Source organism: Porites lutea, chromosome 11, assembly GCF_958299795.1.
Source record: "Porites lutea chromosome 11, jaPorLute2.1, whole genome shotgun sequence".
NCBI lineage: Eukaryota > Metazoa > Cnidaria > Anthozoa > Scleractinia > Poritidae > Porites > Porites lutea.
Window position 1 is genome coordinate 9,201,211 of NC_133211.1, and position 19,454 is coordinate 9,220,664.

General features: G+C 39.4%; 1 protein-coding gene across 1 annotated transcript in view; it reads left to right on the forward strand.

The window, feature by feature from the left end:
• The window catches only part of LOC140953162 (uncharacterized), a 30,323-nt gene extending 11,746 nt beyond the window's left edge, over positions 1 to 18,577 (forward strand). Inside the window, exons 7-22 of the mRNA XM_073402661.1 lie at positions 573 to 632; positions 1,247 to 1,309; positions 1,434 to 1,552; positions 2,559 to 2,598; positions 3,702 to 3,851; positions 4,962 to 5,090; positions 5,842 to 5,973; positions 6,950 to 6,990; positions 8,142 to 8,202; positions 8,921 to 10,118; positions 11,216 to 11,395; positions 12,595 to 12,678; positions 13,081 to 13,892; positions 15,239 to 15,341; positions 16,526 to 16,720; positions 17,311 to 18,577. Coding sequence (XP_073258762.1) covers positions 573 to 632; positions 1,247 to 1,309; positions 1,434 to 1,552; positions 2,559 to 2,598; positions 3,702 to 3,851; positions 4,962 to 5,090; positions 5,842 to 5,973; positions 6,950 to 6,990; positions 8,142 to 8,202; positions 8,921 to 10,118; positions 11,216 to 11,395; positions 12,595 to 12,678; positions 13,081 to 13,892; positions 15,239 to 15,341; positions 16,526 to 16,720; positions 17,311 to 17,498 — 3,555 coding nt within the window. The 3' untranslated portion in view covers positions 17,499 to 18,577. The remainder of the gene's footprint in view (positions 1 to 572; positions 633 to 1,246; positions 1,310 to 1,433; positions 1,553 to 2,558; positions 2,599 to 3,701; positions 3,852 to 4,961; positions 5,091 to 5,841; positions 5,974 to 6,949; positions 6,991 to 8,141; positions 8,203 to 8,920; positions 10,119 to 11,215; positions 11,396 to 12,594; positions 12,679 to 13,080; positions 13,893 to 15,238; positions 15,342 to 16,525; positions 16,721 to 17,310) is intronic.
• Positions 18,578 to 19,454: the final 877 nt, after the last annotated feature.

Genomic DNA, 19,454 nt, shown 5'->3' on the forward strand with positions numbered 1-19,454 from the left:
CAGACAATTTCTGTTTGGACTTGATTAAAGAAGGCATGAAAGTTCTGTTACCCCACATAATTATTTTTCTGGGCTTCTTTTTGGACCAGTGGCTTTTCCTCATGGGCTAGTGAGTTATTTCACTAACCTTACTAGCCCGTTGCCTTTTGTCCAAAAAAGTTAGTGTTGAGCACTGGGAACTTAGAGTGCTTGTTAAGGATTAAAAACAACTTTTATGTTATTCTTAGTCATGTTGCTTTCAATTTCCTGTGCTGTTGAGCATGAACAGCTGTGTTGTGTGTATTTTTTGAAGCCTTTTTTTGGCAATCATCACTAAAATTCTGAGCCTCTATTTTCAGAACTCGTTCAAAAAAACACAAAAAGTCCTGTTCTGTTTGTTTGTTGGGAACAAGTAGATTTTCCTGTCAGACAAGAACTGTTTTGTGCACTTTACTTAAATAAGAATGAACCAGCCCTGGATAAGTAATTTTGAACTCTGCTTGTCGTAAGGACAAGTGACTTTCAAGGTTTCTTTCATACCTGAGGTGATGGGATTCATTGTTTAGAGTAAATTCTTCACTTAACTTTAACAGGATGCTAGGAAAATTCCAACACCACCTGTGTCTCCTTCAGCTTCTCCGCTGTCCTTTTCGGTGAGTCAAAACTTCTTACTATGTGTTTCAGTTCTCAAAACAGTCGAACCTCCATGTGCAAACAAAATTAATCTCTTAAGCAACCACTGATTCAAAACTCCAACATTTTCCCAGTCAAAATTAATTCCGACAGTTGGACCCTCTTGTCCTAAAGTGATCATGACCATTTTAGAGGGTGATTGTTTTATAATCTTTCATCATTTTAAACCTCTTGCAGTAAAGGCTTGGCGCATGGTGTGATCTTTATGTTTGCTGAATTTACTATGGTGCTCGGAGTGTACAAAGAACTTTTAGTGAGAACATGGAACGACACATATCCTAACTTACATACAATGAATTCTTGTCCAAAAAGTAGATGTGTTCATACCTCTTCTCTGAAGAAACCCCCTCTTTTGAGGTTCTTTTCTTGCAAGTGAGTGGTCACTTACAGGAGGTTCCAGTGTATTAATCTGTTGCATGTTTTCGATATATCACTGCTAGGTCATAATTGTTTCACTCTTAAATCAAATGCTCCTTGAAAACTTAATTGAACCCTGTATATACCAAGCTGTCTCCTGCTACACCTTTATTCATATATCTTAACCATAATAATTGCTTCCCTTTATTGTTTACAGCCTGCCAGAAGAAAAAGGCCACCTATACCATCTCGAGCTGTAGGATCTCCTCGTTCCTTGAAGGTAAGTATTGGTTTTCTGTAACATAATACAAATTATTGTGCTTATATATAATAATGTTAATGTTCCTTTTGTTCACTCAAACCTCCTCTTCTCATGCAATCTACTTTGTTTTTTGTTCTGTCAGGCTCATTTTCCTGGTCCTCCTGTGCAAGATCTTTCTGCCCCTCAACGAGCCTCTATCTCCAAGTTAACTGCCAAAGAAACTGCATCTCCTGAGAGTACCGCAGTTTCATCCGTTGCTCTGTAAGTAGCCTAGTTCACCAATGTATTGATGTCTCATACCTTTTCACTCCTTCATGTGATTTCTGTGGCTATTGTTTAACGACGAATATTTTTCGTATTCTTTGTTGTGGTTTACAAAAGAATGTCTTTTACCTTTCTGGTCACATAAAGGCTCAAGTATTTTCAATTTGGGACTTATTGTTTTTTGAACTGGGACTCATTGGTCTGGACTGGGACTTTGGACTTTTTGTCCATTTTTGAATTTGGCCATCACTGGGATTGAAAGGAGTTAAAAAAATCCTTAAAAAATTGATGAGGTAAATGACCAGGCTCCAGTTGTTCAAACGTTGGATAGCGCTGTCCACCGCATAAATCACTATCCAGCGGTTAAGTGTTAGGGAAACCAGTTGTGCTATCCAGTGGATAGAGATTTATCCAGTGGATAGTATTATGCAGCTTTTGAACAACTGGGGCCATAAGGTTACATTTAGTTTTTATTCCAATTGTTCTGATTCATTTTCACTAGTCCATATGACAGAAAAAGAGTAGCAGGTGAAATATTAACTGTAAGATTTGCTTGTTTGGCATTGCGTTAACTGGTAAATGGTTTGGTCTAGAGCAGTAAATGGTTGCAGTGTGAAAATAATTATTGTAACTGTGTTTTTCGATTTATATAAAAACATATTTACAAGAGATTGTCTGATTGTCAGTGTTTTTATTTGGGAACATAAGAAAATTCTGAGTTCCCAACAGGAATAAACTCTTCCTGTTGGGAACTTGAAAATTTCATGTCTTTCCAAGTAAGATGATATGTGCTGTTCCTTGTCACAAATGTTCCTTTGCACTTCTGCCCACTGGTTACCCAAAAAATCATATTTCAGGTAATTTTTGATAAATGGCTCATGTAAAAAGCTCCTTACTGAGGAGCTTTAAAAACCCACTTAGGCAATACACCCAGAATGATGTCCCGGCTTTGCTTGAATTTGTGGCTTTTATTAATTTGTGGAAAATGTGTTTTTCCCCTCAGATTTTCTACAGCTACAACAACCATCCCAACATTTTCAAAGGTATCAAAAGTTTTAGTGTTGATGTGTTTTTTGTGTCTGCAGTTTTGTTAGCTGCATGCTCTTTCAAATGGCAATATGTATTTTCATTTTTCTGAGATTCTTAGCAGAATAAACATCTTTAGCTTGTATGTTTTGTTTTCCCAATAGAGGTCCCAGGGGAACTTGCTCCATTACTCTGAAAGCTAAAAGTCCAAAACATCCTACATTAAAGAGATCATGCATCCCCTGAAATTAATGCAAACAGAATTTCTCAGTCAAGATTACCATAAAATAATGCCAATGAATCCAATATTGATAGAATGTGAAAACATTCTTGTTTTTGAGTAAACCCAAAGGCAATTATTGTACTGGTAGGGTTTGTATGGGTCATGGAAAACTTGGAAAGTCTTGAAATTTAACTTATTGTTGCTCCAGGAAAGTCACAGAAAATTGAATTTAGGTTTGGTAGATTACACTTGACTTATTGCAGTTTTCAAATCAAAGACTTTGTGAGATAGAGAAAGTAATACAAGTTTCGTGTCTGGGTAAGATAAAAAAAATCCCCTTTAACAAATAAAGTTTTGAAATTCTTGAATGTGATAAATGTAGTTAAACCTAACTTCAAGGAAAACTTGAAGAGATCATGGAAAAAGTCATAGAACAATGTGGAATTTGAAGAGCTTAAAAGTGTATGACCCTGAATGGTTGGGAGATATAGTCAGTTGTCTCTTTCAATAGATTGCAAAAAACATACCGTAAAATTCCGAAAATAAGCCCGTCCGTGTATAAGCCCCTCCAAATATAAGCCCTCTAAACTCGTAATGCAAAAAACCCTCTGTTAAATCGCCCCTCCAAATATAAGCCCCCCGGGGGCTTGTACTTGGAAATTGCCCTCAAATACAAAGTAAAACAAAGCAAAAACAGTAAATTTCCATCCAACTATAAGGCCAGCCCAATCGATTTTCAAATGCAAATTTCCCTCCATAGAGAAGCCCCTCAAAAAGGGCCTTTGAAAAATATAGTCCCCGGGGCTTATTTTCAGAATTTTACAGTATTGCTTAATCTCTGTCTATATACCATCAACAGTTCCGAATTCTTTGCTGATATTTCTTTTCTTGTTTCAGCCATCAGTGCCATCATTTACATCCACTCCTCTTCCAATATCTCTGTCACCTTCATCTTCCAATTCAAAGGTTGGAGGGAAAGTAAAAAGTGCGAGAAGCACAAGCCATTATACCCAGAGAGATAGAGGTGATGATAGAGGTGATTCGGAGGTGTGTGAAAACTTTTCTTTTCCTTTTGTGCAGGGTTGTCATTAAGAGGCAGGGTCCAGGGATTTCCGCCATTTACTATGAACTTGGCCCAAGGCTACTTTTGTAGAAAAATAGTCTGATTCCCACCTATTTTCTATATTTACCCACCAACTTAAAATCTTAGTGACAGCCCTGCTTTATGGTGTGGTCTGTATTTTGTTTGAAAAATGTATTCTGGTATCAAAAGCTCTCAGATTTTTTAGTATTGTAGCTTTCAGTTGTATTGCTCAGTCTTCATCAGTGGTGAATGCTCAGTGTTGTAATGTAAATTATTAGTCATTGACAACAAATGATTAAAAATCGTGGGAAGTTCATAGCTCTATTTAGGGTTAGGCTGCAGTACTAAAAAATCTGAAACCTTTTGAGGCCAGAATTTATTTTTCTGATTTCAATTCCAAGGTCAAGAATGAGCATTCATGGAATTATTTGTTTGTTTGTTTTAGATTTCTAATGAAGCTGAAATTTAGAATCATTAATGTTTTAACCTCCAACAAGGGTGGAAATTTTTATGTTTGAAAAGTGTATGTGCTCCACATTTACATAACAATTATCATTCAGCAACGTGAAACTACCACAGCACAAAAGTGACTGTGTTGCGGCGGACTTGCTTGTTTTGTTAATATTGCCAATTACACTGTCTTATGCACTGTGGAACTTAGTGTTAGGGAACAAATTACCTGTAAATGAATAAAAATGACAGCTTCTTGTCCAACAAATACACCTCCCTCCCAAGCATTAAATAAAAATTACAATGAACAGAAAAGAACTTTAAAAAGCTGTTAGGCTAACAAGATTTCAAAAATGTACAATTGCAATCTGTTTTAATCTTCTTCAAGTTTGTCTATCTATGCCTTCTTTTCTATTTGCTGTGCTATTTATACATGTGCCTTCTTTTGATGTTTTGCAAGTGAGCAGTCATTTCTATGTTTGACTCAATTTGGTGGCAGTTCTTACGGTTAAAATTTTGATAAAGGTTGTGACACTACTCTATTGATGCTGTGGTGGCAAAAATGTACTACTTACTCTCTCTTCCCAGTTTCATAATAACTATGACCATTTTCTGTTTTACAGGTTGTTAATCCAATACCTGAGGTGACAACCGCCGTTCCACTTCCTTTACCAAATGGAAAATCCCTTCCTTCATTCTCATTTTCACCCACCTCCCAGACTGGGAAAACAAATTCACCATCAACTGAAACGGTGAGTTATTTTTTTTCTAAATGATTTTTTATGCTACATGTTTGACTGCAGTCCTAAAACAAGAGAGAAACCTTTTGCTGCTATATTCTGCCTTGTACATAAAAATTAATGTGAAAATAATAAATGCAGAAAAGATCATCGCAGTTAAATGTGCAACTTACACAGTTGTGAAAGGAAACCACCAGTATCGCAGAGGTCTGGGCTCGGATCCCAGCCAGCCTGAATTTTTTAAGGCTTTCTTTTTGCAACTGCATAACGATCTCTGCATTTACTTCTTCATCCTGCAGTTCAAATATTTGAAATTCATATAAAATTATTATTCAGCTTTTTACATTTAATATGGTTGACAATCCCTGTGGCTTGAGAGTTTTAATGTTGTTTCGGTTTCACTGAGGGCTGGTCATCATCCTCCATTGTGTGGCTGAAATTAGGGAAATTTCTTTCACCTTTTAATCCTTTGATGGGGCTCTATCACAATATTAATTTTGTGATCCATATTTTGCAACTTGTAAAACCATCTTGAAACCGAAGGAATCCTTTAAGCGTGGTAGTTTTGAAAATTAAAAAAAAAAGATGGAAGGTATCTATGTGGATTAGAAAATTTAACTTAATTTTCTCAAGATGGAGAGACTTTGGTGTATCATTTCTAATCCTTAACTAAACTAGCTTGGGAGTAAGAAAGGGCTTAAAATTCCTAGTTCTCATCTTGATCATATAAAAATCTGTCATTCTTGTTTCTTTCCTTTTTTAGTTGGTCTCAACAGCCAATACCACATCAACAGGAGATTTTGCAAAGAATAACTTCAAATTCTCTGCACCTTCCACAAAAGTACCGGCCTTTTCACAAGAATTATCCACAATCAATCAAAGTAGCTCTAACATGGTAAAGTACAGTATAATTACAGAAAACAGTATTCTCCTATATAAGCACATGTACCCTGTGCCGGGCTCGACGTCGCGACCAAATTTTCGCACCTGGTCGCCAACCTGGCCCCCAAGATAGGTGACTTTCTTCTTTGGGAAAACGTACACTAATGATAATCCGTTATCCTTTAAAAAACTAAATCCATTAATTCTTAAATATAATTTTTGGCGACCAGAATACTTGTTCGGGTGACAAAAAATGAAAACTTGGGTGCCAGCTGGCCCAAAGATTTTTTTCTGAAAGTTGAGCTCTGCTGTGGCCCTTTTCATTTTCTTAAAATTTCTGGTTTGAAAATTCTGGAAACTCATCGGGGCAAATGCATCATCATTTCAATTTATCCTTGGAGAGCTGGGGCCCACTAATCCAAAAAGAATAAGAGAGTTTTTTAGAACTTACTCTTACGAATTGCATTCCTTGCTTCTGCTTGACCAAAACATAATAAAACTTGCAATATTATTTGTTAAAGAAAAACGTTTTGTTAAGTGACCAAAGCCACAAATTTGCAAACTTATTGAAACTAAAAAAAATTGAGTTCCTACATGTATGAAGGTCATTCTCAAAGGTACTCTTATTTCCTGGAAAATTTTTGACCACAGAGTCTCAGAAACGTTCAGCTTTTTAATACTCCAGCATTCTGATTTCTAATTGTGAGCAGGTCATAAAATGTTTTGGAAGTTAATAGGGGTCACATGAGACAGATTTCCCAGGGATGGCCTACAAAATCAAGCCTTTATGTGTGTTTATACTTTTCAATTGATGCTTCACAAATGTTGGAATAAATTTGTCCCACAACATATGGCAAAAACGTTCAAGTTCTTGTTGAACATTATTCTGGAGGTACATTACAAAAAAATTGTTCTTCCAAGAATTTACTCCTTGTAAGAACTACTGGTTTTTTTTGGAATTATCTGATTTTGATTCTTCTTTCTCTTAGATTACATTTGCCTTCAGTCAGCCCACTCCTGTCAATGAAATGTAAGTCGTTAATAATTTTGCCAAAACAATGTTGTCTGTCATTGTATTTTTGCCTGGTCTTTAACTTTTCATGTCATAATATGGTCACAAGAAATGACTAAAGAATGGTAGACTGGAAAAACAGCCATCTCTCCTTGCTCCTCACCGCAAGGGACGTGGTGCCAGGAGGGACATCTGTTCCTCAGCAACAGAAATTCCATACTGATGATGTAAATCAATGTTTGCATAATTAATCCAGTAGTCATGGGGTTTCTAATGAAAAGTTGATCAATTTTGTTTCTCCTGGACAATAATGGTGTTAAGTTTTGTGTTCTTCTGCAAACAAGCTTCAGCAAAATGCAAATACCTCTTCTACAGAAGAATATATTCCACAAATGTTCACTGTTTTGTAGTAGATTCATCGTGTTTACATTTGACCTTTGAGGCCTTTTGTCTTTTGTCTGTCATTTGTAAACAGGAGCTAAAAAATATTACTATTATGTCCACCAATCAGAGCTCCTCTGGCCAGATTCTGGACAGACTTTATAATTATCACCAGTATGAAATTTCTGTAGCTGAGGCCCATACATCTGTCTTAGCAATTTGTCCCCAGCAGCAAGGAGTGAGGGAGATGGCTGTTTTTCCAGGCTTAAAGAATGGCAGGGACCTATTAGCACTAATAATGGTCTGTTTGTACCATTGATTAATCCCCACCCTCAGTAAAATGCAGCAGATGGAAGTAAAATTTCAAGTAAGTGCCCCACCCAGTCGGAAGAATGCGGCTTTTATTTGAGGATTATATGAAAAAAACTTGGTAAAACATGATACTCTTCACCATCCAGACAATTACAATTCCATTTCAGCAAAAAAAGCAACACCCTTTTTAACATCTTTCTGTTTTGCATAATATTTACAAATGATTTATTGAACATCCTGATTTATTGTTGTCAGTGATTTAGGAAATGTGATTTTGAAATAGAGTCCTCCCTCTAATAAATGCAACCCTTGAATAAAGGCTGCATCAGAAACTCTAAAAAGCTAATAATTGCTGCGGCATTTAATCAAATAAGTGTTGCTCTTCATCAGATTTTTCCAGGCACCTCTTCAAATTCTTCTTCATCAATGGTTTTTCCTTACAGTTTAAATTAATTTTTGTGGCAATACTGTTTCAGTGTTGAAGTCAATGATAACCAACCAATCAAGGATGCACAAAGCACCAGTGTAGTTTCAGAGGTATGTCAGGTTATGATCATCACCATTCAGGGCTGTGCTCTAGCAGCACCCAGTGGCCCCTGGATTTCACAGGCCGAGAGCACCAGGGTCCTTTCTAGTTTTCTTAGAGCACAGCCTTGCCGTTGAAGAGCCTTAGTGATAACTTGGTACACTGGCTAGCATCACTAGGAAGGGGAATGTGCCTGCATGTGTCCGTAAGCAGAAAAAATTTGTGGATTGGTACCCTTTCAGGAGGCTAAAAACGAAAATGACATAAATGCAATTTCCTGTCTCTCTTCTCAGTCCATGATATGACACCAAGTACCATTAACTATGTAACCGTGGCAGGAGTCCTTCTTTATTGAAATAACAATGCCACAGTATAAACATTTTTGGCTTGTGGAAAATAAATATTGTTGTGATGTGTTATGGCACTGATGCAGTGCTACTCTTTTGCTGCTGAGAATGTTGTTTGCAACAGCACCTTGACTCATCATTATCATCATTCTTTGTTATTCACTCTATTCTGGTAATACAGAAAAAAGAGAAAATATAGATAACTACAGAGAACAAAATAGTATCACTGATATTCAACTTTACATGTATTCTTAAATAAGCGTGCAACAGCAGCAAAGCTCAAGAGCTGGCTATTGCTTATTTGCAAATAAGGATATACTCTTGCTAATAATAAGACTATAACCTCACCCTAGCTAATGGATACAACTTTTTTACTTGACAGTTTAAACAGGCAGAAAAACCTCTGGAGCCAAATAACAATCTCTTCAATAAATTTGCCCCATTACCTGGCTCATGGGAATGCGACACCTGCTTAGTGTCCAATAAGGCAACAGACACAAAGTGTGTTGCATGTCAGTCATCCAAACCTTCTACTGGTAAACCAGCTCCTCCCAAGAAACCAGCACCAACAAATAATGACTTGCTGCAAAAATTTGCCCCAGCAGCAGGGTCTTGGTCTTGTGATACTGGCATGCTTAACAATGATGCAAGCAGAACAAAGTGTATTGCTTACGAGACTCCAAATCCTGGCATCATACCAGCATTCACTCCATCGAAAGCTGTTAATCCAGACACTAATTTAATGAAAAAATTCGCTCCTCCGGCTGACTCATGGAGTTGTGATACTTGTATGCTTACGAACAAATCAACGGACAGCACTTGTGTGGCTTGCCAGTCACCCAAGCCAGGTACTAGTAGAACTGCAAAAGCAACTGCTGCACCATCATCGGGTGTTTCAACAATCACTGTGCCTGAAAATAGTTTAGCAGCAAAGTTTGCTCCTCCTTCTGGATCTTGGGAATGTGACACTTGTATGGTAAATAATAAAGGCGAGGATACAACTTGTGTGGCTTGTCAAACACCAAAACCAGGCGCAAAGCCAACTGCAACCATCACTTCTGGGGGATTTTCATTACCTGGTGGGAAGGCCTCTTCATCTTCTTCACCATTTCAATTTGGGGTCAATAATTCATCTGATGCAAATTCTGGTGCAGGATCTTCGATCAAATTTGGAGTAGACACAAAGCCTACGGGTGGACCAAGTTTTTCAACACCATTCACATTTGGAGCGGACAACAAAAGCACAAGTGATTCAACTGCCTCTGTGACATTTACTTTTGGTTCTAGTAGTGGAGAGCAGAACAAAAAATCTAATACTGATCAGGAGGCAGAGAGTGCAGGGAAACTTCCTGCCACTTTTAAATTTGGTGCAACTTCTGCTAACTCCAGTGAGCCAGGAGAGAACAAGACAACCGCTGCTCCAACTTTCACTTTTGGCTCATCAACTTTTAATCATGACAGCAAAGATGGGACTGCAAAGGCACCAACATTCACTTTTGGAGCAAGCAGCTCGTCTGACAAGGACAAAGCAGCTTCCAGAAGTATTAAATTTGGGGAATCTTCAGCACTTGACAAACAAGGTACTATGAGAACTGTTGTGTGTTTGTTTGGTTTTTGCACTGAATTATATTGTGATTTTGTTGTTTGTTTGTTTTGGGCTTTAAAGATTCCCTTTATTTCATTTTCTCAAAGAGCCTTGAACACAGCTTTTTAGCGTTTTATAATGCTTGTAAGCTGTAACGGCATCTGCTCTACTTTCGTTTAGTGAGCAGAGGTCTCCTGGAGGTTTATTTTTCAGTGCATTTGGACTTGGGGGTGGGCCGAAAGGTGCTTAAGAAAAGTTCTCTTTTTCTGTTACTCTCTTTATTAATGTGGTGAAAAGATGATTACCAAGCCAAGCTACTTCCAGCCCATAAGCACGCACCTCCTCTATTTCTTAAAGCTGAGCGAGACTACGAATTGTCCTCCGTTTTCTCGTAGGGATAGTTGAGCGAGCGAAATTTGTGAGCGCACGTGTTTATTCGCCACGCAGGAGAAGGAGTGCTCTAACCAATTGCGCTATAAAGACCATACATTTGGAGCAGACCAATTTGTTGAGTTCATCTTAACCTGTGAAAGGATTAAAATACAGAATGATGATGTGAACTGCGGAAATAATTTAAAATATGAAGGTATAATACCTTCATTTAAATTATTTCCGCAGTACACGTCATCATTCTGTATCTCACTATTATCACCATCAATCAATATCGTAGGTGGGGTGTTGATGTAGGCTTAGCCTCCCCGCAGACGTCCTTTGGGGTTCGTTTGTCACGCATTCATTTCTCCCCTCTCTCCGTGGGGGAGAAATGAATGCGTGACAAACGAACCCCAAAGGACGTCTGCGGGGAGGCTAGATGTAGGCTGGGATCTTATGTGATAAGTAGTGTTAGTTTCTTGGACTGTGAGTGTTGTAAATGGGTGAAGTTGAAGCAACCAAAACTCCCTCATTTGTAAAAATTAGCCTTTGCCTGAAGCTCAGTTTGCTTTCACATTAGTTTAATCCCAATCAAATTTTTTCCGCGTAATGAAATCTACTTCCGTTCTACACTAATCGGTGCAACGCCTCGAATTTCTTCAAGAACAGTTTGTTACCCTCAAAGAGACTAGATTTTGTATCCTAATTTCACCTTCACAGATAAACCAAAGTCAATAGCAGCTGCGGCAGCGATTGGTTTTCTAAAGGTACCTGGGATGAACGAACCAGCAAAAACTGCAGCTGAACAGACATCCAGCACCCAGTCAGGAGTAGGTTTGAGTATTGCTGATGCAGCTAAATCAGGATTCCTTAGAGTACCTACAGTTGGAGAAAAGAAAGGTCAGAAAACTGTCACCTGTCTTGGCTTTGTTTAAAGGAGCTGTGTCACGAAATTTATCAAAATTGAAAGAGTGGGAACCGTCGGCAAACTGAGTGAAACGTACAAATAACTGCTCAAAACATGAAAAGAAGTTGTAAATAACAGAGCAAATAGATCACGAAGAGCGGCTGGGCAAACATGAGGAAGATTAAAGTGGATTGCAATTGTGGTATTTGAAAACTTGGTAGCCTAACAGTTTCTCAATGTTCATTTTTCGTTAGTAACGTCTGATTAATGCCCGGGAGGCATTTGTTTGACACAAAGCTTTGATATGGTTATTCACTAGTAATTTCTCAAGTTTCATAAGGAATTAGAGTGTCCCCAATGGGTTTCTCCAATCCCGTAATCCCGACCCAAATCTTCCTGCATTCCCAAAATCCCGCGGCTTGTTTTTGGCGACCCTCCTCCCGCGTATACTTTCAATCCCGAATCTCGCCCCGATTTTGCTTTAAAATCCCGAATCCCGAGCTTCAAATAAGGGAATTCCCGTGTCCCGAAAAACTTATTGAGGACCCTCCGATAACGACGTGTAATTGACAGTATGAAAAAAACAAGGCGGCCATGACAAAGCCCCCTTTATGTGCTTCTTTATTGTCTTTCGGTAGAATTTACCAACGTAATGAATGATAAAGCCTTTGATGCAAAGTGTAAGCACAAGCAACATAATGCATGCACATGAACTAGACAGTTCCTGTTGTGAATTAAGCTGAAGTACGCTGTGGCCACTGCGAATGTGTTGCTTTTGATAACGCTTGCTTCTTAACTTTGTAGAAGGCTTAAGAAGGCAGATATTGTTCCAAATTTTTCTGCCTTGCTGCTCAAGCCGTAAAAACGGATTTGCAGTAATCAAGCAAACATCTTTGATTACAGTTTGTGTTGGAGTCTTACTTTAAACTTGAAACTCTTCTTTCCTGCCAAGCACTTGAAGTGCAGAAATATCTGGAAAAGTGGATTTTAGCTTTCTACAGAAGTAGAAAAGACGAAGCAAACATTCCGTTAATATAAATTTAAAGAAGAATCCCAGTGTTATGTACACACCGGCGTGCTTCTAAGTGCAAACGCATTGGTGTCCGGCGCCGTAGATTAATAGTACACAGCGTATAGAAATACGCCCGAGAGTACATCGTTTAAAAATTAATATTTTTGTTGTGTTTTTCAGATGATTTTTCCTCTCCTCCAGTTGTGAATCTATTTGCTTCCGCTCAGAACAGCTCAGGGAGTACAACAACTAAACCAGAGACAGGTTTGTTTACAAGCTTCTTAATCCTTTAAGCCCCGATATCCACATACAAATTCTCCAAACTGATCTCCATACATTTCCTTAAAGAATTAGTTACGAGAATTTGTTCAAAGATCAAAACATTTTCCCTGAGGTGATCATTTTAGTGATCCTCCTAACCTTTTCTTTTGGTAATGTATTGATATTGTGAGGAGAAAATTGATGTTGGTCACTCTTGGGACTTAAAGGGGTAAAAAGGTCCGATATTTGACCATCTAATTATAAATTTCGGCCTCATCGCTAGCAGGCTTTAGTAAAAACCTGCATGTAAGAACCGGCTAAATAATTTATCCATCCTGCTTTCACCTTACCGCAGTTTCCGTGACAAGAACCGGATACCACTTAGGAGGAGAGTGTTTTAATAACATTTTGGTGTGGTATTTTGTTTAACAGGGTCAGGATTCACATTTAATATGCCATCAGCAGCTGCCGCTGGTGTTAATCTTGGATCGGCATCATCAACGTCTGGGTCATTTGCTCAAGGCGGCCTTGAAGCAGCTGCTTCATCCGGCCCTACATTTCAATTCGGAGCATCATTAAGCTCAAATCCGACTGTAGCTTCTAAAGCAGACACTACAGCAGTCCCTGTACCATCCCCTTTTAGTTTTCCTGTTAATACTTTAGCACCTGCAACGTCCACAGCTGCTGCACCCTTTACTTTGATGGCGAATGCTGCGTCAACAACTACCGCACCAGCGCCGTTTAGTTTTAACGCAAATACTGCGACTACAGCATCAATCACCACTTCTGCCACTCCAGCCCCCACATTTCAATTTGCTCCAAGTGGCCAAGCTCCATCATTTCAATTCGGTGCCGTTAACACCACCTCGGTGACAACCGCTGCTCAACCAGCACAACAGACATTTAGCATAACACCTACTCCAGCAAGTTCCAGTTCAGAAACAGTAAAACCGTTTTCATTCAATTCTGGCTCTACCTCCCAGGGATTTTCTTTTGCCCCATCCAACCCCCCAGCAACATTTAATTTTGGGGGATCAAAACAATCAGCTTTCGCAGGATTCGGAGCTGCACAGTCATCTTCAAATCAGCAGGCAGCTAAGAACGAACCGGCTTTTGCCTTATTTGGAGCTGCACAATCGTCCTCAAATCAAGAGGTAGCTAAACAAACACCGACTTTCCCGGGATTTGGCGGTCAACCTCAACAACCATCAGCTTCGGTTAGTATTTCTACATTCCAATGCGTATTTGTTCAGTGTCAGCTTTTTGGGCTATTCCTATTGGTCAAGGAGGGGTGGGGGACTGTTTTCTTTGAGTTCAGAGAGTGGGCGGAATAAATAGTCGTGGTTTCCTTTAAAGTTTCCACGATTTTAAAACAACTGCATCGATGTATTGGGGCAGGGTGCTTGGAGTATCCAGGGTCTTTCACTTTTGGCAGACAGCCTCTTGATAGAATAACGCACCCATAGCTGGTACGACGGCGCAACCCAGCCATAAACCCCACACAAAAGGAAAAAATATCAGTGAAGAAAGAACCACAGGGAGGGGAGGGGTAAGGAAAATTGGCTGAAAAAACGCTCGTGGCGAAACAACGCTGCTGTAAGAAAACTCCACAACCTACCGAATCAGTTAAGGGTTTGGTAAACTACCGGGCATGCTCACACCTACCGCAGACCACTCCTATGAATTGCATTTACTCCAAAAATCGGCTTCTCTTCTCCGCTAGACATGAAAAAGTCGCCATAACTTTTAAGACTCACATAAAACACAACCTCCTTCCCAGGCGCTCCCATAAAAAAAACGATGTTGACGAGTACATAGTTAAAAAGAGTCTAATCTGTGATCATATTGTTTTGATAGGAAGACTTTGGTTTTAATTATTACATCTCTTGTCTTTAGCAAAATGCTCTACTGTTCGACCGTGTGGTCTAATACCTCATCTAAGAACATTGAAAAGCTGCAACTTATTCAGAATTTCGCCTGCAAAATTATCTGCGGCGCTCGGAAATATGACCACGTGACGCCATTACTTGATGAACTCAACTGGCTTCCAGTTAGCAAGATGCTCAAATTCAGAGACGCTGTTATGGCTTATAAGTGTGCCAGCAATTTAGCTCCTGAATACCTATGTACTAAGTTTAAAAAACGATCTTCTGTACATAATCGCACAACCCGTAATAATGAGAAGTTCGAAATCCCATTATTCAGGTCTGCCACCGGCCAACGAACCTTCGCCTATAGAGCAGTATCCCTGTGGAACACGTTAGACGAAGACCTTAGAAACGCTACAACTGTAAAGGCCTTTAAGAAAGCCCTGAAACTTGTAATGAATGAATGATTGTATGACAGTTAGCATTTAACAATATTAGTTTGTTAGATATAGTTTGCATTTATATTTGTAAATAGGTACTGAAAAACCTTTTTTTGGGAGTATTTATTAAAGTTTTATTTATTTTTATTTATTTATCACACCTGAAAACAAAAGGAACTCTTGCCTTTTTTTAATGGATACAGGTAGATTTGTTACACAGGTCAATGATTTAACGCAATATTCTTTTGCTCACAGACATTTACGTTTGCTCCGCTATCTAACTCGACATCAGCGCCTTCTGAAGAAACCATGGAGGCTGATGGCAGCAACAGTGGAACCAACCTCTTTGCCCCATCAGGTGATTAAACTTAAAAAGTGTGCAGATGATTTGTAATATTGATGATAGGGAGCTTAAGCAACGACGTGTTTAACGACGCACGTAAAACCGGCAGTTCATTTTTTGCATTCTCGCGTCATGATTTTGACAATTTTTTTTGCGGCCAAATCGTCTCTACGAGAGTTAGGACACTTAGCAATACCCTAACATATGTTGACACCGCGATAGGACTAGCTCAGTCGGTAGAGCGCTTGACTGAAGAGCGGTAGGTCGCGGGTTCGATTCCCGGGATCGGACCATTACTCAGGGTCTTGAAATAACTGAGAAATGAAGGGTACTCCCTTTATACTGCAAGCGCTAGACCTTCGCGTGGCTCGGATGACCTCGTAAAATGGCGGTCCCGTCTCCAGTTGGAGACGTAAAAATAGTGTCCCCAATCAGTACTGTCGTGCTAAATACAATGACGCTCAAATAAAGTGCTTTTTTTTTCATACTGCGACGAAGAGTGGGAAAACCCTATCCAATATGTCACAATCCACTTTCAAGATCGGCGCGTTACAGAAAACTCGCCGAAGTCATCGTTATGTGTGAACAGAACCCCTATCTGGTATGGTTTTCGTGTCGGCGTAAGATCCGGTGTAACGTTAACATGGCCGAAGTGAACAAATTGTGTTTTTACGGTGGTTACTTAACCGTTGCGGGTGTTACTTTAAGTAGTTTCCTGTTTCTGTGGAAATCCATTTTTTGATTGTGCCATGAGCTCTTTCACCCCTGCGCTCGAAGTTAACAGGGACTTTAACGACGCGACGGCAACGAGAACGTCGCTTAAAAATTGAATTCACGTTCTTTTTTAGTCTTTACAGCGATTATTCCTGCCCACTTACTTTGTCAAATGTAGGCGAACCCTCCTGAAGCTGAAATTCAGGTGACCATATTCAAGCTCAGAAAGAGAAATTAAAATTCGGCGTGCTTGTTTACGTCCTCCTTAAAACGCGAAATTAGGCATTTTCGCGTCGAAGCCGTGCAAAAAGAGGAAAGAAATGTACGAAAAAGCGTGGTGCACGTGCAAAGTTGTTGTTTTGCTTTTTAAACCTTTTGTTTTTTTGACGTTCTCGTTTGCCGTCCGCGTCGTTGGATGTTTAAGTCCCTAATGACTTCTGTAAACTTACCTCCATGAATTAACCATTTCTCCTTTTCTCTTTTAGCCAACGCAATGACCACTCCATTTGGTTCCCCTGGGTCCAGCACAGGATTTAATTTTGCAGCCCCAACCCCTCCCGCCTCAGGAGGCTTTAACTTTTCTTCACAGGCGACTAACACGGGATCATCCCCGTTTGCGTTTGCACCGGCTGGAGGAGGGACGCCTTCGTTTGGTGCTAGTAGCACCCCAGCGGCCAACGGTGAGCTTTACGGCTTGTTGAAAGGGCAGTTTCAATTTTTGTCGTTTTACATTTCTCATTTATACCAAAGCGGCATTACCTTCAGTGATTTTGTTACCCCTGCGCCCTGCGTTCCTGACAAGTAAAAATCGCCAAAGACGCAAAATAATTCATGACATGCATCCCGTAGGACACCAAGATCGATTGACCAATCTGAAAATGTTTTTGTAGTATATCTTCGTGTGATTTCTGTGGCTGTTGTTTAACGATGCGTAATGATTTCAGTCTTTTTCTGTGCTTCAATTAGAAGGTATGTACTGTATTAAAGAGTTTTGGACTATGTATTCAGATTAACTGTCTGGTTACATAAAGGCCCAAGCATTTTCGATTGAGGACTCGTTTTTTGAACTGGGACTCAATGGTTCTTGACTGGAACTCATAATTTTTCTCAAGATGGACTACGGGACTCACCATAACTATTTCTAACAAAAACGCTGAACGTGAACTGAGGTTCACGTAATCTTGAATCGCACTTCTAAAATATGAGTCCTTAAAGGTTTCTCCTTAAACTTATTAACAATTTACTAATTTGACGTTCTCTCGGTTTATAGCAACTGCTCCCGCCGGTTTTAACTTTGCTCCCACGGCGACTAACAATAACCTGAATAGCTCCGGAATGTTCAGCTTTGGAGGCGGGCAACCCCAGGGGAACACGATGTTTACAGCAGGAACTGGCGGAGAAAATGCGGGAATAGCCGGGAGAAAGTTCAAAAAAGCCGTGAGACGCACTAAGCGTTAGCGACAACACTCGTCTTACTAGAGGCTTACCTGACAAGACTGTAGTACACTAACCGAGTGCAAACAAACGTTGCGAGACGAGACTTTGTCTCTAACCGATTAACCCCGACGGGTTAACGAACGTGCGACGCTACTCCGATCTGTTCCGACGACTTAAACGTGCGGACGATAGACAAAAACGCTATGAAACGGCGACGCGTTGTCGCTAGACGTTTGACAAAATGGAAATACGCGTACGTACGAAGGCGCACTGTATGGATTCCTCCTTCCGCGGAATAAACGAGGTGTATCCATTTGGACGATTAAAGTTTTAGGGTGTAAAACACCCTTGAAAACAAGCTCCGACCACGAAATTTTGTAACAAGGAAATTTTTCTTCAACACTGCGACCACACTCTCTATGGACAACGTTACTCCACCGTACAGACCAATGACACTTTTGTTATTAATATATATTTTTTGTATCAATGATTGTTAATGCGTATGAAGTATTTGTTGTAAAGCGTGCAATTTGCATCGATGTGTGAGGATGTAGTTTCTCGGTTTATTTTAGTTCCACTGATTTGCAAGGAGTTGCCTCTTAACAAAGATTTGAATGCTTTGAGGCAGTTCGTAGAAATTGGGAGAAATTTCTATACCTTATTTCTTTTGTTCGTGAGAAGCAGCGGGAAAACAATCGCGTGCGACTTCCTTATTCGCGCGCGATGTGCCTGAGAGGAGTGATGACCAACCAGCCCAGAAATGTTATGCGATGTAATTGTTTTAAATTTTATAGTTCTATGATCCATACTCTGAACAAATTAAACGAAGCAATTCCTTGTAAATTAAGAAAAATCAATGGGAGTGATTTTTCAGAGCGATAAAGGACAAGATTGGGGAGAGTGCAACCTGTATGGGGGGACGATAGAAAAATGTAAATACTCTATCCGCTATTTAATTTAATTTCTGTCAAGTAGTCATTTGCACTCGCGATCTCTTAATTTTCTTGGTGGGTTTTCACGTCGCAAGTCAACCGAAATGATTTTACTCGCTATCTTTTTGAAATTGTAAGCATTTGAATAATAAATATTAAACCATATAACCCATCTAGTGTAGTGAAGTCCATTGCAAATTACTGGAAATATGTGGCTATCTGCAAGTTAAGAAACATTTTACCCTGTAGTTTTACTCTTTTCCAGGTTTCTTTGTGATTGACGAGCCAGTCAGATCAATCAAGCGTGATGGACGAGGGAAAAGGCGGAAGCCTGCCTCTCTTTTTCTGTTTCCCCCTCTCATCGTCTCCCTCGCGTTTATTATTTTCCACTCCTAAAGCCACTTACGACACAAAGAGGGAGGGAGCCTATTTCAGCCTTTTCTTTATGCTGAATTGACCTTGAAAAATGTGTTGTACAACAATGGAAATTCATTTTGAACTTTTCAAACAAATGCCTTTTGTTAGATGTCAGTTAAAGGAAATTAACTGTTTGTGTAAAAACAGCCAGAATATTGAATGTTTAAGTCTCCACCCCCTTGAGACCCTCCGTGGTTTCCAGCCGTCGAAATCAACCAGGTAATAGAGGTAATGCGGTAACAGAAATTTATTATAAGGTATCAGAATCAACACGGTCACAGAAGTAACAAGGTTACATAAGCTGTAACCAGGTTACAAATGAAGAGCTAACATCATCATCATCAATCTTTATTTATACACGAAATCGTATCACTTTTACATGGTCCTCCTAGGAATCGTGTGTAAAATTATACTAAAATACTCTAAGAAACTACTTGACTATAAAGTTAAAAATCCAAATACTTGTATTATAGTAAGAGTTACGATGAGTCATAGTGTATTAAGATAATCTTTCCCATGAAATGAAGTTTTGAAAACATTTAAACTAGGCAGGTTTCTAACCTCTGAGGGAATCTTGTTCCACAGAACAGATCCTCTGTAGTGTAGGCTCCCTTTTGCAGACTCAGTT